We start from the raw sequence: 15,754 nt of genomic DNA on the forward strand, positions 1-15,754 counted from the left end.
AAACTGATCAATGTACAAGTTGTAAAAGTATAGTGAGAGTAATATGCAACTAAAGTCGGCCTGTAAAGACGGACTAGTGAGTAGATGAGTCTCTGTTTGGTGTGATGACGTCTGTAGTCTTATTTAGTTGTTAGCAACTGCCGTTTTTAAGATACATAAGCTCGTTATAATTAAATTGTGGGACATTTAATGGTGTGTTTTATGTCTTAGAACAAAAGTGTAAATATCTTATGCTTGTGGTAACCACAGACCTTTTTCAGGCATATAACCGAAAATCAATTAAAAAACCTCAGACTTTGGTACGAGATTTAGCAAAAATGCTAACTGATTTCCAGGTTTTAGGACTACAAACTACACCACTGTATTTCCCTATTAGTTTCCCTCACCAGAGGGAGACATAACTCAATATATCTTTGTGAAAGGGTAACTGTCGAAGTTAAATGTATACATTTGTTGATTTTCATCCGAACACATGATCTTATTATGTTATACTTGATCTCAGTCACATAATTTAACCGAATAAACGAACAATTCTTCCGCTACTATAACTACAAATGGGAATTTAAGATAATAATTCGTAGTGACGGCTCATTGGTCAGTAGCTCATCACGTGACCAGAAATAGCATTAACCCGCATTCACTTTGACAACAATCCGTGACTAAAGTGTGCGATCTAATGCGTCTTTGTGTGCCGATAAAGTCATAAAACATGAAACGACACTTGTACATTTGGTGGCACTTTTTTGTAGTTATTGAAATAATTTTGAACCGTAAGTGAAAGTCATAGTGAGGATAATGACCCTCCCACTTCGCCAGATATGTGGTATCGCTTCTCGGCCTTTTGGCTAAGATCAAGTGTAGTATCTGTTCTTATCAGTTTAATATCTGATACGTCCCCTACCCGGGGACCATATATTAAATTGATTTTTGGAACAGGGAGATGGAATAGGGGCTTGCTCCGTCCACTCCACGCATCGACCTGGTATTGCAGTACTTCCAGGAACGGTGCACCCCCCTCTCACTGTTGAAAAGTAAAATACTTACGAACTTAAAATAATGTTGTGTGTCGTTTTCTGTGTTGCGTGTCAATATTCGTCGTTAGAGAGACATCATACTGGTGACGTGTTTGTGAAGATTCACAGTAACGTACCACTAATTCAATACAGGTGATTAAGTTAAATCGTGGTTCATTTGACCATGTTGTTTTTTTTGTTTTTTCTTTTTCCTCAAGCCTAGTCACTGTATATTTGAGGTTTGGTAGCAAAGAATTTAATTACACAAGCACATGTAAAGAGAATACAAGAGATTTCCTCACAGTCTGCACAAACACAGCAAAAACATGATGGCTATCAAATCAAGTATGATAACCACAAGATTAGATGCATTAAGAGCTATTTTTGTACTTCCGTTAATATATGAAATGATAACTATTAGTGCCAAACCCTGTGAAAACACAAGTTCAGATTCTTACTGCTTTCATTTTTCATGAAGAAAGGACAACTCAAATTAGCTGAGTTTACTGAGATCAGTAAAGAAACAAATGTTTAACAAGTCTTAATGGAGTCGATGACAAGACAGCGCATGCGTACTTTAAACCAACACTTTTATTTTTTAACAAAGGTTTTTTCACATTCAGTGCAAGAAAATTAACACTCCATATGATCCATATTAGTCTGCAGTCAAAACACTGCAAACCATACCCACTGTAAGACTCAAACACAGTTCAAAAAGAAAATCCTTTGAAAAATTCGAGTGTTATTTCTGCGTGATGGGGAATGAATTCTGGTCCATTAACTCGCCAACTCTCTCCTGTAGGGTTTGGACCACTTCTTGCAGGATGAAGACGTGTGTGTCGTCGAGGTCTTTGAGGATGAACTTCTTCCCCAGGGCCATCTTTTCATCCAGGTAGAGGAGGAATTGTTTCATGGCAGGATCACTGGTCCAATGAGCAATGGGAAGCAAGGACAAAATACGAAATAAGTCATTACATCTTGCACAATTTTTAAAATTAATTAACTTAAGTAATCCAATTCATCATGAGTTTTATATTTGTGTAACTGCAGCATATTTATCAGAATTACTAGACAAAAGATTTCTGAGCAGATGATGCATTTCTTACCATTCAACAAGGACACCTTTGTGTACGTTTACCATGATGACAGGTGCAGAGAACAGCAGTCGATTGTAGTAAATATTCTCAAAACCTGCAGCACAGAAAACAAAAAGACCTATCACTTTCCTGACCGTCAACACGAGAAGCTAACGTAGCAATAGTTAAACTCAGGACAGTAAATTACAGTCAAGGAACATGAACAAAAGAGCGAAATGTTTGGGTTTGGGTCTCAGTCTTTTGAAGTAAAACTAAATTCTTAACGTGAGGTTACCATACCTCATAAAACAAAAAATATGCGAGTAAGGTTAGCGTAAAAAACACGACTGCTAGCTTTTGATTTTCACCTGATTAGCTTGTTACCGCTAACGTTCATTAAAAGTAGCTACATTATTACAACTCCTGGACTGTTTTGCTAACTACTGCAATATTCACATACTGAACATAACAAGATACCCACATTTATTAACATATCTTGCTACATTCAAGCGAAGACGACACGGACTTTGACTAACCTGATAGCCGCAGTTGTTTCCTTTGCTAACTTTTTAAAGCATTTTAAGCTAGACGGGGGATGACGTACGGTGCGCACCAAGGGACAATTTCCTGCGATACAAAATGCGTATGTGACACGAACAGACTATCAATCATACGTGATTTTATCCTTTACCTCTAGCTGGAGAAAGCTGCATAACTATATTTTAGTGCACATTAATACCATCCATTACAGTTTTACTGTATTCATTATTGATGAAACAGGTTAATGTTGCAGTGGGTAATATGGATAAAATCCTCTATCACAATAATGTAAGTATATAGTTACATTTCTTGAAAATCTAATGTGAAGCTTTTGATAAATTAAATAACCTATTGGGAATGTCTGTTTTCAATCAACCTAGTGAATTAAGTGTTCAACAATTAAAAGTATATCTTAACATTGATGCCAAAATCATTAAAATCCAATTTTACTACTGTGTTTTAGGTTTCCCACTATAGTCTATATACTCAGACATTTTAAAGGGATATACACCAGTGTATAGCAACATCTCTGACAGTAGATTTATATTGTATCAGTTTATATGGTCATATTGCTTAACCTTAGAATTATGAACTGTGTATATATTCACAGTTTTGCTACCCCTGAGCGCATTTCAGTGCAAATTTAATTTCACTTTAGTACTATCATAAAAATAAGGGTAAAAAGCTTCCAATGAGATATGCATTGTGAAATAGAAATTATGCAGTGCATAGACATGTCAAATAAAGCCTCCAATTTCATACATTTATTCATGGTCAACATTGCTAGTGGCAATTTTTACTACATATGCATGGAGATTAAAAATCATTTGCTTGATTAGTCGCACAATAATAAATAATGCAATCTGAACTATCATTAATACAGGTCCATTTGAGGTAAGGTTCAGGAAGGAATATAATTTGGCAGACAATATTACTGTCATACTGTATTTAGAATAAAATACATAAATATAAAAAAATAAAATCGTAAATCATTGCTCCGGTCAAAAAAACTGGGGAGCATGAGTGCCAATCACATGTCAGTGCTTCATTAAGTAAATATAATATGAGCATTATCTGCCATATGTTAAGCTAGTAAGTCTAAGATGAATTGGAAAAATAAAATATAGAATACGTTACGTCACAATCTGAACTTACTTGTAAATGTGGTTGTTCTATAAAAATTCAAGTAATCTTTAAAATTCATCTGACTTACTAGCGAGAGGTGCCAATGAAGGAGGATGACAACATAAGCACCTACATTTCTTCCATCACAACCAACAACCTCACAGAAATCAATGTGTAAATAAATGTAATTTCTCTCATTTTACTAGGATCACATTAGTGATTGTTTATGTAAATGTTAACCAACGAGAGGCAGTTATGTTTCCATTTGGTGTGAAGTGAAGTGGGTGACACTGCTCTCCCCATTTCAAGTAAACAGCAGTAGGTTGTATCAGCGTGTTTGTGTTCATATATTTCAGTCAGTGGCCAATGTAGCTCTGAAGTGCTTCCAAGATGAACTGGAGGCTGCGCTTGTACAGAAATGAGTCCTTCTTCTCTGGCTTGCAGATGTTGAGATGATCTACATCCACCTCAATGAGCTCTCCGATGCCGAGATCTGTAACCGAACCAGAGCAGGCCCAAGTAGGCACAAGATTACAGACACATACTGTAGCTCTTAAGATTTATGCAATTTTTTCTCATGCAATACGTTTAAAGATATACATCGTAGATAGATGTGTTTCATTTCTCATGTGCATTAGTGTCACATACTTGCTGACTGTGTCGGTACCACCAGTATCTTGATCATGGGACCAATGTTTGTTGGCAGTGTCTCTGCAAAGCTCAGCACCTTGATTTCCTTTTCTTTGGCCATGTTCAAGAAGTTCTCATTCAGGTTACGTAGGGCTGGTGAGTCTTAAAACACATAGATGATTGATGAGTTGATATCGAACTATTTCTATGCAACACAAACAGTCTTGGACCTCAGAATTCATTTTATTCACTTACCTTTACATAGTTCTCTGACTTCTATGGAGGGAAAGAGGAGATATCTGACATTTACTGAGTACTCTGCCATAAAGGTGCCACGGTGGGGAACACTGTAGAACATAATGCCCTTGGTGTTCTTTAACAGTCCATGCATATCTGGGTCCTCTGAGGCATCCAGCAGCATTTTCTTCACAAGCAATCCTGATGGAGACGCCAAACAGAAGAGGATACAGATAGAAAGTAAGGGCAACGTTTTAAATTTAACACATAAAATCACATGTAGGCATATGTGTGGAAGCCATTTTTTTCTCCTTCATGTTGCGTCAAAGGGAATTATGTAAAAATCGAACATGCTTGTGGAAGGAAAGTTCTGACAAAATACCTCCCATACTGTGGGCTACCCAGACCACAGGCCTCTCTCCAACTCCTGCCAACTTTAACTTCTTCAGTAGCTCTCGACTTCTGTAGGCCAAAGATTTTCTGAGACAACATAAAAAAATGAATCAACAGTTCAGTCATTAATAGTCATGATGATGACTAGTAATGATGGAAAAAGCGGGATAACGAACCATTTCATGTCATTAAGAGTGGTATCTTAATTACCTTTAACGAGTCATGATTTTTGATAAATTGTCCAAAAATGTTAAGCCCTCTCTAATAACAGAGAAAATATAAGTTTCCCCATACAATATTTTATACTTGAACACCAGCTGACAAGTAGAAACTACAGATTCTTCACCTCTGATTCTCAGCGGGACACTTGGCCATCCAATCACTGAGGTGACTGTCATACTCCACCGACAATACTCTCAGATTTGGGCAATCAGCAGCCAACCATGACTGTCAATAAAAGAGAAAACAACAAAAGTGAGAGATGACTGATCCATAGTTGTTCCAAAGATTTAATTTCATTGTAGGAGTTAAAACATGGAGGACAGTTTATGGTAATCCATAATAATAATAATTGGAAGGATTAGGGGGATTTTTCACCTTTGGCCAGCATTCTGTGTAGTCGTCCATGCTTTCCGCCTCCTTCTCTTCCTCTGACGTAATACGGTCCTTCTGCCTCCAAGTCTTAAAAGCTGCTCCTAGAATCCCATGGATGAAGAGCACGTCTGCTTTGATTGGCTGGCTGGAAATTAACACATTGTGCAAAGAAAAGTATTGGTTTACATATAAAACAAACAAACAAATACAGTATTAAAAAAAAAGATGTCATAATAAAATTAATTGTTCTCCTACTTGCCACGTGCATGTGGGTGAAGGATATAGACGCCGTCTTGGTATTTCTCTTTCACTGCCTCCCTATCCAGGTTGGCCAGAGCGCGGGCTGCATGAGACGCCTGCATGACATGAGGAGACTGCATCATCTCAGCCAGGACAGATACCCAGCCTGAAGATAGGTCAGAAAGAAAGAAAAAATATTGTATCCATTATAATCTTTTGTTTAGTTGTCAGTTAATACATCTGGGATGGAAAGAATTAAAAACAGAAAACAAGCACAAACATACAAACAAGTGTGAACAAGTATGACTACTGTAAAGCACTTCTGGGTTGACCAACGGCTGATAGCTGTGGTAACATAAGAAAAGCTGCTGACATATGAATGATTAAGTAACGGTGAATTTGTAATCTGTTGATGACATATGCACATGCAAAATTAGGCAGTAGATCTTGTTTTAATAATATCCTCAGCACACCCAGTCAAGATTACATATAACCACAACACTATAAAATAATCAGATGAGTTGCACACTTACCAGACTGGGCTATGGCCTGATGAACGCTCTCATTGAGTGCCAAATTTCCTATGATACGAACAATGTTCCTCTGAATCTTCAGGGAGTCTCTGCGAAGCTGATAAACCCTCTGGAGGAGCTGCAAGCCCCCGTTGGCAACTATGTGGTCACAGTGGCTCTGGACCTGCAGATGTGTTTCAGTAAGTTTAGAACATTTATACATCTTACCAAGCAATTAAAATCAACCACAGTCTCCACAGGAGTTAGTCTCTGAGATATAATGAGGTAATAGTTGTTTCTGTTCAGAAGACAATGTAATTCCAAAAACAGTGTTAATGTAAAACTGTTCGATAAATACGCAAATGCTGACAAGAGTCTCTATAACCCTGAAACATAAGAAACCACTGAATTAACTGAACTAAAACAAAATGTGCTCTGTGTTCTGAATTAGCTTTTCTTAGCTTCTCTTTTTCTTTTGTTGTGTTTAACTGATAATGATGATCAGTTTAATAACCTTCCCCAAGACTAGATCCTGTTTAGATGCATTGTGGCCAAAATTACCTTTGAGTGCTGTACCAGTGCCTGTAAGCAGAAGGATTCCACCTTCTCAGAGGGAACAGAGGTGAGGCTCTGGGCATAAGGGAGCCCATTACCTCCAAAACACCACAGACCACCCTGCAACATAGGAGAGCACATGTGTTGGTAAGATGATTTAAATTGGATTTGAATATTCAACCCTTTTTACCAAACATAGAATTGTTCTCCTGATGCACCCTGTTCTAGGTAGTCAATTTCCAAAAGACAATATGCAGAAGTGCATGTGTGAGTCTGTCTTTCTGTTTCAATTACCCGTTGTGCTGCCAGGGACTGGGTGCTCTCCCTGAGGGCCAGTGAGGTGAAGTACTGAACACATTTGTCCACCTCAGACTGAGGCAGAGACCCCAGCAGCTGCCTCAGTTCATCCTCTACTGACAATCCCTGTATAGAGGACACATTGTATTTATCATCTGATATACCTCTAAAACTATACCAACAAGATACAGTATCAAAAATCTGATTTCTTGAGAAATCTCTTAAGAAATACACAGCAATCCAAAAATGTGGAGCCAATTATGTTTAGTATAGAAACAAGCCTGTGGTTTGCAAGTTAGAGAGATATGGAGCTATCTATGTAAAATACTTACATCCTCCAGGTCAGGCAGTGCAGGTGTGCGCAGGAAGAATCGAAGGTCTACCTGAGGAGTCCGGGCCAGGCCCACAGCTGTTCGCTGGTCTATAACCTGCGCTGCTGTCTGGTACTGGTAGTCTGCGTTATTGGAAAAAGGTGTGAATTAATCAGACCCAACTTCATTTTTTATATACTGTAAACTTGACGTGATTTGCAAGATTTTTTTTGTGTATTTTACCGTGCCAGTGGTGATTTTCTGCAAGTTCCTGTACAGCTTGTAGTCTGGCAGCTTTATTAGCTGACTGTGTCCTCTTTAGTAAGACCCATAATGCCACCTCATGTGGGTCTGCGTCCACATGGCTAAAGTGCTCTATGACAAACAGAGAACAAACTAACCAACTGAACGTTTACACAACAAAGATGACAAAGGATGTTACAAATATTCCTAAAGGCACTTGACTTTCAAACTGTATCTACTGTGACTAACTACCAACTACCAGTATCTACAGTACCACTTTCACATTATTAAAACAGCTAGCAAGGTACAAACCTTGTTGTTTCAAACTTTGGGTCATCAATTTGGCAGCTTATAATTTTCAAGTCAAAGGTGAATGTTAGAAGTCTTACTGGAATATAATCTTATGAAAAAGCTGTCACGTATTGAAAGAATCTTTACAAAATCTATGCATTTACATTTTAAAGTCATTAGAGATTCACACAGAGTTATTATAAGGTGAAGAAACCAAACATCAGTCATGTGTATTACAGTCGATTGCACAATATACACATTAATGCCCAAACTATGTGACATTCAAAACAGGATGTGCATGTACAGAGCAGGTGTTTCCTTTGACCAAAAGCGACAGGGCAGTGGTTTTCTGAGAATAAATATTTGTACCACCCCTAACTCTATAAGCAGCAATTTGTTTCTTTTAACCTTAAAAACATGAGGCGCAGTGCTGCGCTTTCCCACTGTGCATGTTAAGTGTTACCTTACTAGTCCCATATAATGACAACTTTTGATCTCTTACCATCTAGTGATTGCAGAAAAAGCCTAGATGATATTTCCAGAAACCGCCTTGCTGCTTTATGAAGTTCCCTCCTTGCTTTAGTTGTGAGCCCTGGAAAAGACACACAGTGTGAAAAGAATTACTATAGTTACCTATGAATTCAGTGTCTCTAAAAACACAACCGAGATAACAGATCGCAAGTTTTATTTCAGTATAGGAAAGTAGGTGATCATTTCCATTACATAAGAGAGCCTTGACCAGTGGAAGTGAGATCTGTCAACAGACCGACCCAAATATGCAGGCAGGAAAGATAGTAGAGAGAGGAAGACATAAAAAACAGGAAGTAATGATAACAGACGTCACTGGGCACCTGGACATGACAAACTCTGAATAACTCAGAGCTCACACAAGAAATAAATAAAGCCACTCATTCAACTGGCCTGGGAAGTAAAAACAATACATAAAATAACATCTAAGCTAAAAAGAAATATTAAAATAACCATATTCTTTTCGTTTCCTAAGGGGGTACAAAAGGGTTAGGGTTGGTTTAGGTGGCATTCAATACCTGCAGTAAGGTTCTCCTTTTCATCAGAGGGAGTGGCTCTCAGATAGATGTAAGATTTGTACTTCTCCTGAAGAATTGCACGAGTGTCAATGGTCACAGCTTTGTCCAAGGCCTCCACTTCATAAGTGATAAAAAGACAGCCCCTGTAGAAAGGTAGGGTAATGGTTAATCCTGTGACGCAGACAAATTTGCAATAATCAAATGTGGCGATTGAAGTCAAGGATTAAAATCTGTAACTTACCCCAAGACAACTGCACCTGTTACTTTAGCAAACTTCCCTACATTTCAGAAGAAAATGAATCCATATTAGATGAGAGTTTGAAGCTGTTCTCGCAGAAATATATAGGTTGAATCCATTTACGTTGAGTAATTGGGTGTGTAAGATGTGACATGTAGGACAAATATGTCTAATAACTTACTTAAATGTTTCCACTGAAGCACTTTCCTCACTCCAGGCGGCCCAGCTGTACTCAGCCTCCGACAGCGGATCAAACGTAGAGCTGCAACAGACATCCTCTGCCTGCACACCCCCAGTATAATGGGCTAAATTAATCAGACCACCGAAGAATACCACAACTTATTCAAACTTAAGCCAATCTCACACTGGAAACTAATAGAGTCAGATGGCTGGCCAAGGACATTTTTGCTAAAGCTAATTCAGTGTAAAGCACACATGTCACTGCTCAGCTACAGAGCTCTAATGACCAAACAAGCGACAGTGCGAACATTTAACAAACCTGTCCCTATAATGTAGGCTAAATACTGTCAACTCACTAATGTGAGGGCATCAAATCATGCCTATGTCCTCTAGCTAACGTTAGCTAACTTAGCCGGAGTTAACGTTGAATAACTCAGCTAGTTGACAGCCACTTCACCCGTCAGTCAATGTAACGTTATCCCAAACATTCAGCTTTATGTGACATTAAAGTCAGTCTTGTGTCAGAGTGCTAACGTCAACTTAAACACAGTTAGACTGCAACAACGGGTCGAGCTAAATGAAATGTTAGCTAACACAAACTTACTTTAGGCTAGCGTTTCACTTCTAAAGCGTACAACCAGCGTACAAACTGTAAGAGATGCAGCTGACGGATTAAATTAACCTTTTTCGTTCGGGTTAATTTTCATTGTCGATAGTGACATTGTCCTTTTCTGCCGGCTAATAAGTTTTAAAAAGGACGAACGTTACCGTGATGATCACGACTGCAGCGCCCCGGTGTTCATAAACACAAGGGAAACGTGTCTCACAAATAATACGTCATCGACCGCCACTAGAAAAAAACTAGAAAGCAAAAGTTATTTATTTTTTTAATAGTTGGCAACTAAAAATATACTTAACCTGCACTGTGTGTTATGCGTTATTAGGACTTAAAAAAAAAAAATTCAACATAAATATCTGTGACCTCGCAAACCTTACTGTGGCGTAGGCTGCAGGTTCCTCCATCAGGAAACAGTGATCAGACTGGATATATAAATATAAAATGATATGTCTGCTTGAAGGGGGTGGACCAAATAATAGAAACACCTGCACTCATACTATTATAATGATTATAATGTTTACAGAAGTATATGTCGTACTCACTGGTTGAGATATGTGTTGTTGTTGTTGTTGTTTGAGATTACATCCTGTTAGGTATTTACTTCACAAGGTAGTTCCCTTATTGCCACCACCAGTGAACAGCATCACAATGCAACATCATAAATCGATACCACAATCTCAAAATATGATTGACTTTTGACACAGTCGGCGACAGAGGAACTAAAGAAACTTCTCTAATGTAGTATTTATTTGGATGACTACTGTATTGGGTTGCAGTGTTTTATAGGTGTTCATGTTATTATGTCCATATCTTGTGGGCACTACTTTGTTTGTGATAGAAAACACCCCAAAGACCACAACCTTTATAAGGAAAACTCAGTTGCTTTTGATTCTTGCTTTTATTGCATTAACTTATGTTAAAAGTTCAGCAAAGTACATTCAAATATAAAATACAAAAACTTCACAATGCCCACTTTGTTTTCTCTCTCTCTCTCTCTCTCTTAAGCTCACACGTACTGAACATGCAAACACACACTAAATTACTTTGAATGCCACACACACCCACATTACCACAGCTCTATAAAAACATTTGAGGCAGCAGTTGAAACATCAAATACGCTTAAGGCTGTCTCCACAAGGTCTTGCAGTAATACGTCAAATGACACGTTTTTTTATTTACCATAAAATAAACACAAACACTCACCTTCGTTTGGGGTTCACACATACAATTAATCTCTCTTTTGCATATTTATATTATCAGCAGGGACAAATGAGAAGTATTGCTTTGCAGCATAAATGCCCAGTCACCTGTTTTTATCTCTAGGTTTTTTGCCTTGTCTTAATCAAACAAAGATTCTGTGCAAGCATACAGAGTGTCAATCACCACTTAATACAGACTGCTAATAACGGAGTAATTTGTTTGTAAGCAGCCATTGCCACATTTTAAAAAGTATTTTGCATCTGTAGTGAATGATGAAAGGCAAGTATGCTTATGTCAACACCAGATATATATTAACAAACCAAAAACATACAAAACTGGTTGTTGTTTCAGGGTCTTACTTTGTTGAGCAGGGAACACACTTGACCTTTACATCGGCGTTCACTCCGCCCAGCTCCACCTGGTCTTACAAATCAATACAGATTTAGTCCAACATCATTTGTAAATCCATTTACAACTCTGAGTTTATTTAGTTCGAGTCAGCCTGGTGCTCTGACTCCTCTCAGGTGCATGTTTCCTGATAAGCTCTAATAATGCTCTCATAAGCTGGAGGTGGGGTCTGTGTAGCATGGAAACCCCTCAGGCCACTGTTCCCCCAAAATGACTCTGGTCTGGGTGGGGTGGCAGCCGGCTGGGCTGCTGTTTGAGCCGATCCAGTCGACGTGTTCAGAGTCGGTGTACGAGGCAGCGTGGTCTGGCTCCCCTCCTCTGCCTCCCTCGCGATTTGGCTGCACTGGAGGAGAGGGTGGAAGGTAGAGGCCCTGAAGCTGGATTTGTGGCCCAGTGGGTCATAGTGATCTGGGGAGGAGGTCTGGCGGTGAAAGCTGAAAGCAGCACTGACCAAACTGTTGTTGCTGCGCCTGTCGTAGCTGCTGTTGCGGTTAAAGCCTGGACGGTTGCGCGAAGACAGACGTGATTGGCGAGGAGGGCGGCGAGTGATTCTGGCTGAGCCTGCTTTGCGTCTGGACATCCAGGTCAAGAGCACGTAAACAAGTGCCCCTAAGACCAGGCCCACCGCCATGGACACACAGAAAGCTATGATAAGAGGGACTGTGAAGAGAGAAACAAAAAGGATACTTTATGAACTGTGCTTCAATGTATTTTTGATGGATCCTTTTCAAACCGCCTCCATATTCTTGGCTTCTATCTAATTCTTCCTTCCAATTAACTTATTTACTCTTCAGGTTCACTTTGAGGGACAATAGTTTTATAACATTTATGTACATGCAATACATCCAAATGCACTTTCTCCTCAATAACTTTTTGTATTAATGTCTTTTTTATCATCCCCTAGGAATGGAAAGAATTTTAATTAGAATCTATGACCTTACGAAGATTACAGAAGCCATCTGTTTGCAACAAATGGAAGATTGCCAACAGTGTCTTGCAAGAGGGTGCCCCTTGACAACATAATAAAGGCTTTCCTCTTTCATGTTTACAAGAGCAAGTTTTCATGAAGACAACAAACTGATTGCATTTCAATCCCACAAAAAAGGCATTGGCTTTTTGCTCGTTGCTTCTTTGCCTTGGAAGTTGTACTGCCAACATAAGCGTGCTTGGGAGGAGACAGAATGCAGCGGCTACGACAAATCCCGCTGGACTGCTGCCAGGGAAAACAAATCAATTTCCTTTCAATACAGTTAAGCGTTAAAAAGACTGACCCTACTTTGCTACCAGCCCATATTTCCACAGCAGTTTTTTTTTCCTTCTCTAACTTTGGGAAACGTGACACTGCTGGTCAAAAGTCATCTGGAAATGACATTTGGGAAAACTGAGGAAGGAAAAAAAACTAGGAAAACATGTCTGTACATTATAAATTTTGAGTGAGTATTTTTAAAATTCACAAAAGTTTCCTATGAATATTTTAATTTGTTGGAGTAGGTTATCTTCAGATGGAATCAGGACCACATATTGTAACTATTCCAGAGGCGATTAAAGCTTGAATTCCTGAGAGAACAAACAGTGCCTATCAGAGACCACATGAAAAGAACCAGGGTAAAGAGAAGGGAAGTTAGAAACGACTCACCAGCGTCAAAAGACTGAAGTATTTCCAGAAAGAGATTTGTGTTGTTCTCAGCCATGACTTTGTCTTTTCTGTCAGAGAAGAAGACAGACTGATTGCCAGTTCAATCTGTCTTTTCCTGTCTCTTCTACTCCCTTGTCCTCTTCTTCTGTCAATACTTGCCTGTCTCTCTTTTCTCCTGATGGGGTTTCCTCACTTTCTGCTTCCCCCTTTCCTGTTCTCTCACTTTCTCCCTCTGCCGTCCCTTGCTCACTTTTTCTGTCAGTATGTCTGTCTCCCTCAGAGGGAGACTCAGCCCAGAGGCACACAGGACCGACTGGCGGCTAACTCTGGCAGTCTTCTTGTTTATGGAAGCGGAAAACTACACTGTCACATTTCCTGCTTTTCTGCTTGAAATTAGCAACAGGAGTGGCTTATCTATCCAGGACAGAGATCCTGGTGGTGGGGAGACGGGGTGTTGCTATAATCACTTCCTCCTTCATCATTTCCTTCAGGTTGATTAATGTGAAACAGTGTCACCCCCAGCACTGTGAGACTTCTGTTTTTACCATAGGAAAGTCCACCACACTCACCAATAGTTTTGTTCCTTTCCGAGACGATTAATATTTCAATCTCTCATATTTTACCCTTCCACCACAGATACCACAGATGACAGATTTGTCATAAGTTGCACCAGCAGTTACAGACTTGGGTCTGAAATGTGTGTTGAAGGCAAAACCACAGCAGGAATTGATGGTAGCAATGCTGTAAGTGTTTTTAATTTGCAGTTGTAATGTTGCAAAAGAAATTATTCCACTCTGGTGCATTTTAAAATGGATTGTGAGTCTTTGTTAGTAAGCTCAGTCTTTCCACAGTGTCTGCCAGGTCAACGTAGCGTGCATTGGTCGTCTGGTCCTTTCTCAGTTTGGAGAGATCCAGTAAAAACACTGTAGTTTGATAAGCAGCACAGCTAATCTTTCAATGCACAAACTTTTCATGTTTTGCCCATGAAAAATCAGGACACAGTGAATAAGAAATTAAGCTCTTCATGTTACTCATTCTTGATCCCACACTCAGCATTGTTTTTAATCTAGCCCCAGCCAAATCTGCAAGGTCATCAATACAGTCAAAAGGAAGGATACGGGTAGTCATATTGGTATGCGTTTAATGTGGACCAGCCCATTTGCTCCATCAGTTTTGGATTATACATCTACTACCAGAGTGAAACCTTAAATCCAACCTCAGCATTAATCAAGTAAACCTATTAATCCTGTCAAGTAAGATGAAAAAGTATAAGATTTTCAGACACAATCTTTGAGTGTATTATACTAAGAAGTAGACAACCTTCAGCCATCCTGGCAAAGAGAGAGAGGGAGAGAGAGAGAGAGAGAAAATAGCCCAAACAAAGATTGAACTTCCTTTAATTGTTGTCTCTGCTCTAAAACCTGTTCAGAATCAACAACAAACACTCGTAACACTTTATAGGCCATAGTGTGTGAGGCTATTGTGTTCTTAAATAGAGTGATTGGAGTGTAATTCTAGGCCATTCTGCTTATAGGTGGAGGAGACATTCTTTGAGATTTATGGCTTAAGTTCATGGCTTTGTCAAAATGTCATTGGGCACAGTGTTGGGAAACTACAGTGTGCAGACCTTAAATGCCTCCTCCAAGAAAGTATTAAGGCACATAAAAATGATTTTATTTGTGTCTGACATGGTTTTTGCAGAAAAAAGTTTAATTATCACAATTGAATCCTTAAAATGGCACCTACTCGTTTTTGCTGAAAATTCCAGAATATGTAAATATATAAATATCTTTTCACAAGTTTAACTGTTGGACATAAGATGCCTCCTGCTTTGCTGTTAAGTTCATTCTCAGTGCATGAGCACTGGAGGCTTCCACATCACACTTGTCTATGCTGAATATTGGACCAGAATTGGCTTCCAAACTATTTGTGATGGAACACATCATGCTTGCAGGAGGCCTCTTACAATCGGATTTTCAATGAGGACAGAGAAAATGTACATGTGTTTTTCTATTCCCTCCTTGACCAGTAGATGGAGTAAGACTCCAGCATAACTTCACACCACATGTCATCATGTCTCTGAGAGCAAGTCCACTTCCAACCTGTCCATTAAAACATGCAGACTAGCCTGTTTCACATAGTCAAAATAAAAATACAAAACCCAACCAACTGCAACCTTTGTTTTTCTACAGAAATATGTTGGCGCTAAGGTCAAATCTCATATTTAACATGCAAACTGCTCTTCTTAATTATCAATGCAGTGAGGTTGCAGAGCTACACATACGGATCATTATAGTGCATACATACACAACATCATCCTCCGCATATTTTTAGCAGAAAACTCATCTCACGGTTTTGATCAATGAGGAA

At 39.1% G+C, this 15,754-nt stretch overlaps 3 protein-coding genes and 1 non-coding gene across 8 annotated transcripts; 1 reads left to right on the top strand and 3 right to left on the bottom strand.

Annotated features, from left to right (window-relative positions):
• The first annotated feature begins 825 nt into the window (after nucleotides 1–825).
• LOC141018559 (U2 spliceosomal RNA) lies at nucleotides 826–1,016 on the top strand. Its single transcript, XR_012180737.1, has one exon. It is a non-coding gene; the product is annotated as a U2 spliceosomal RNA (small nuclear RNA).
• Nucleotides 1,017–1,586: 570 nt separating this feature from the next.
• Nucleotides 1,587–2,700, bottom strand: gtf2h5 (general transcription factor IIH, polypeptide 5). Of its 2 annotated transcripts, none has more exons than XM_073492902.1 (3): nucleotides 2,626–2,700; nucleotides 2,120–2,204; nucleotides 1,587–1,936 (listed from the first exon to the last, which is right to left on the bottom strand). In XM_073492902.1, exons 2-3 carry the CDS (start codon nucleotides 2,152–2,154, stop codon nucleotides 1,756–1,758), a joined length of 216 nt encoding a protein of 71 aa, XP_073349003.1. In that variant the 5' UTR covers nucleotides 2,155–2,204; nucleotides 2,626–2,700; the 3' UTR covers nucleotides 1,587–1,755. The 2 variants fall into 2 exon arrangements, with proteins under 2 accessions (XP_073349003.1, XP_073349001.1); XM_073492900.1 differs by having other exon boundaries at nucleotides 2,571–2,650.
• A 671-nt stretch (nucleotides 2,701–3,371) lies between these two features.
• On the bottom strand, nucleotides 3,372–10,325 carry serac1 (serine active site containing 1). 4 transcript variants are annotated; one of them, XM_073493502.1, is made up of 17 exons: nucleotides 10,290–10,325; nucleotides 9,523–9,623; nucleotides 9,345–9,381; nucleotides 9,104–9,246; nucleotides 8,560–8,649; nucleotides 7,767–7,898; nucleotides 7,545–7,666; nucleotides 7,210–7,338; nucleotides 6,922–7,035; nucleotides 6,382–6,544; nucleotides 5,864–6,014; nucleotides 5,612–5,753; nucleotides 5,361–5,461; nucleotides 5,004–5,101; nucleotides 4,640–4,822; nucleotides 4,403–4,546; nucleotides 3,372–4,247 (listed from the first exon to the last, which is right to left on the bottom strand). In XM_073493502.1, exons 2-17 carry the CDS (start codon nucleotides 9,614–9,616, stop codon nucleotides 4,111–4,113), a joined length of 1,980 nt encoding a protein of 659 aa, XP_073349603.1. In that variant the 5' UTR covers nucleotides 9,617–9,623; nucleotides 10,290–10,325; the 3' UTR covers nucleotides 3,372–4,110. The 4 variants fall into 4 exon arrangements, with proteins under 4 accessions (XP_073349603.1, XP_073349604.1, XP_073349606.1 ...); XM_073493503.1 differs by having other exon boundaries at nucleotides 9,523–9,646; nucleotides 10,290–10,298; XM_073493505.1 differs by lacking the exon at nucleotides 10,290–10,325 and adding an exon at nucleotides 10,204–10,233.
• Nucleotides 10,326–11,023: 698 nt separating this feature from the next.
• On the bottom strand, nucleotides 11,024–13,709 carry myct1a (myc target 1a). Its single transcript, XM_073492827.1, has 2 exons — nucleotides 13,385–13,709; nucleotides 11,024–12,408 (listed from the first exon to the last, which is right to left on the bottom strand). Exons 1-2 carry the CDS (start codon nucleotides 13,437–13,439, stop codon nucleotides 11,861–11,863), a joined length of 603 nt encoding a protein of 200 aa, XP_073348928.1. The 5' UTR covers nucleotides 13,440–13,709; the 3' UTR covers nucleotides 11,024–11,860.
• Nucleotides 13,710–15,754: the final 2,045 nt, after the last annotated feature.

The sequence above is a fragment of the Pagrus major genome, chromosome 22 (genome assembly GCF_040436345.1).
Source record: "Pagrus major chromosome 22, Pma_NU_1.0".
Taxonomy (NCBI): Eukaryota; Metazoa; Chordata; class Actinopteri; order Spariformes; family Sparidae; genus Pagrus; species Pagrus major.

Coding starts and splice junctions, on each gene's coding strand:
- myct1a (XM_073492827.1), bottom strand. CDS start 13,439: ATGGCTGAGAACAACACAAATCTCTTTCTGGAAATACTTCAGTCTTTT. Junction 12,409..13,384: donor ACTTCAGTCTTTTGACGCTG/GTGAGTCGTTTC, acceptor CTCTCTTCACAG/TCCCTCTTATCATAGCTTTC.
- serac1 (XM_073493502.1), bottom strand. CDS start 9,616: ATGTCTGTTGCAGCTCTACGTTTGATCCGCTGTCGGAGGCTGAGTACA. Junction 9,382..9,522: donor GCTTCAGTGGAAACATTTAA/GTAAGTTATTAG, acceptor TCTGAAATGTAG/GGAAGTTTGCTAAAGTAACA. Junction 7,667..7,766: donor AGAAAATCACCACTGGCACG/GTAAAATACACA, acceptor CCAATAACGCAG/ACTACCAGTACCAGACAGCA.
- gtf2h5 (XM_073492902.1), bottom strand. CDS start 2,154: ATGGTAAACGTACACAAAGGTGTCCTTGTTGAATG. Junction 1,937..2,119: donor AAAGGTGTCCTTGTTGAATG/GTAAGAAATGCA, acceptor TCATTGGACCAG/TGATCCTGCCATGAAACAAT.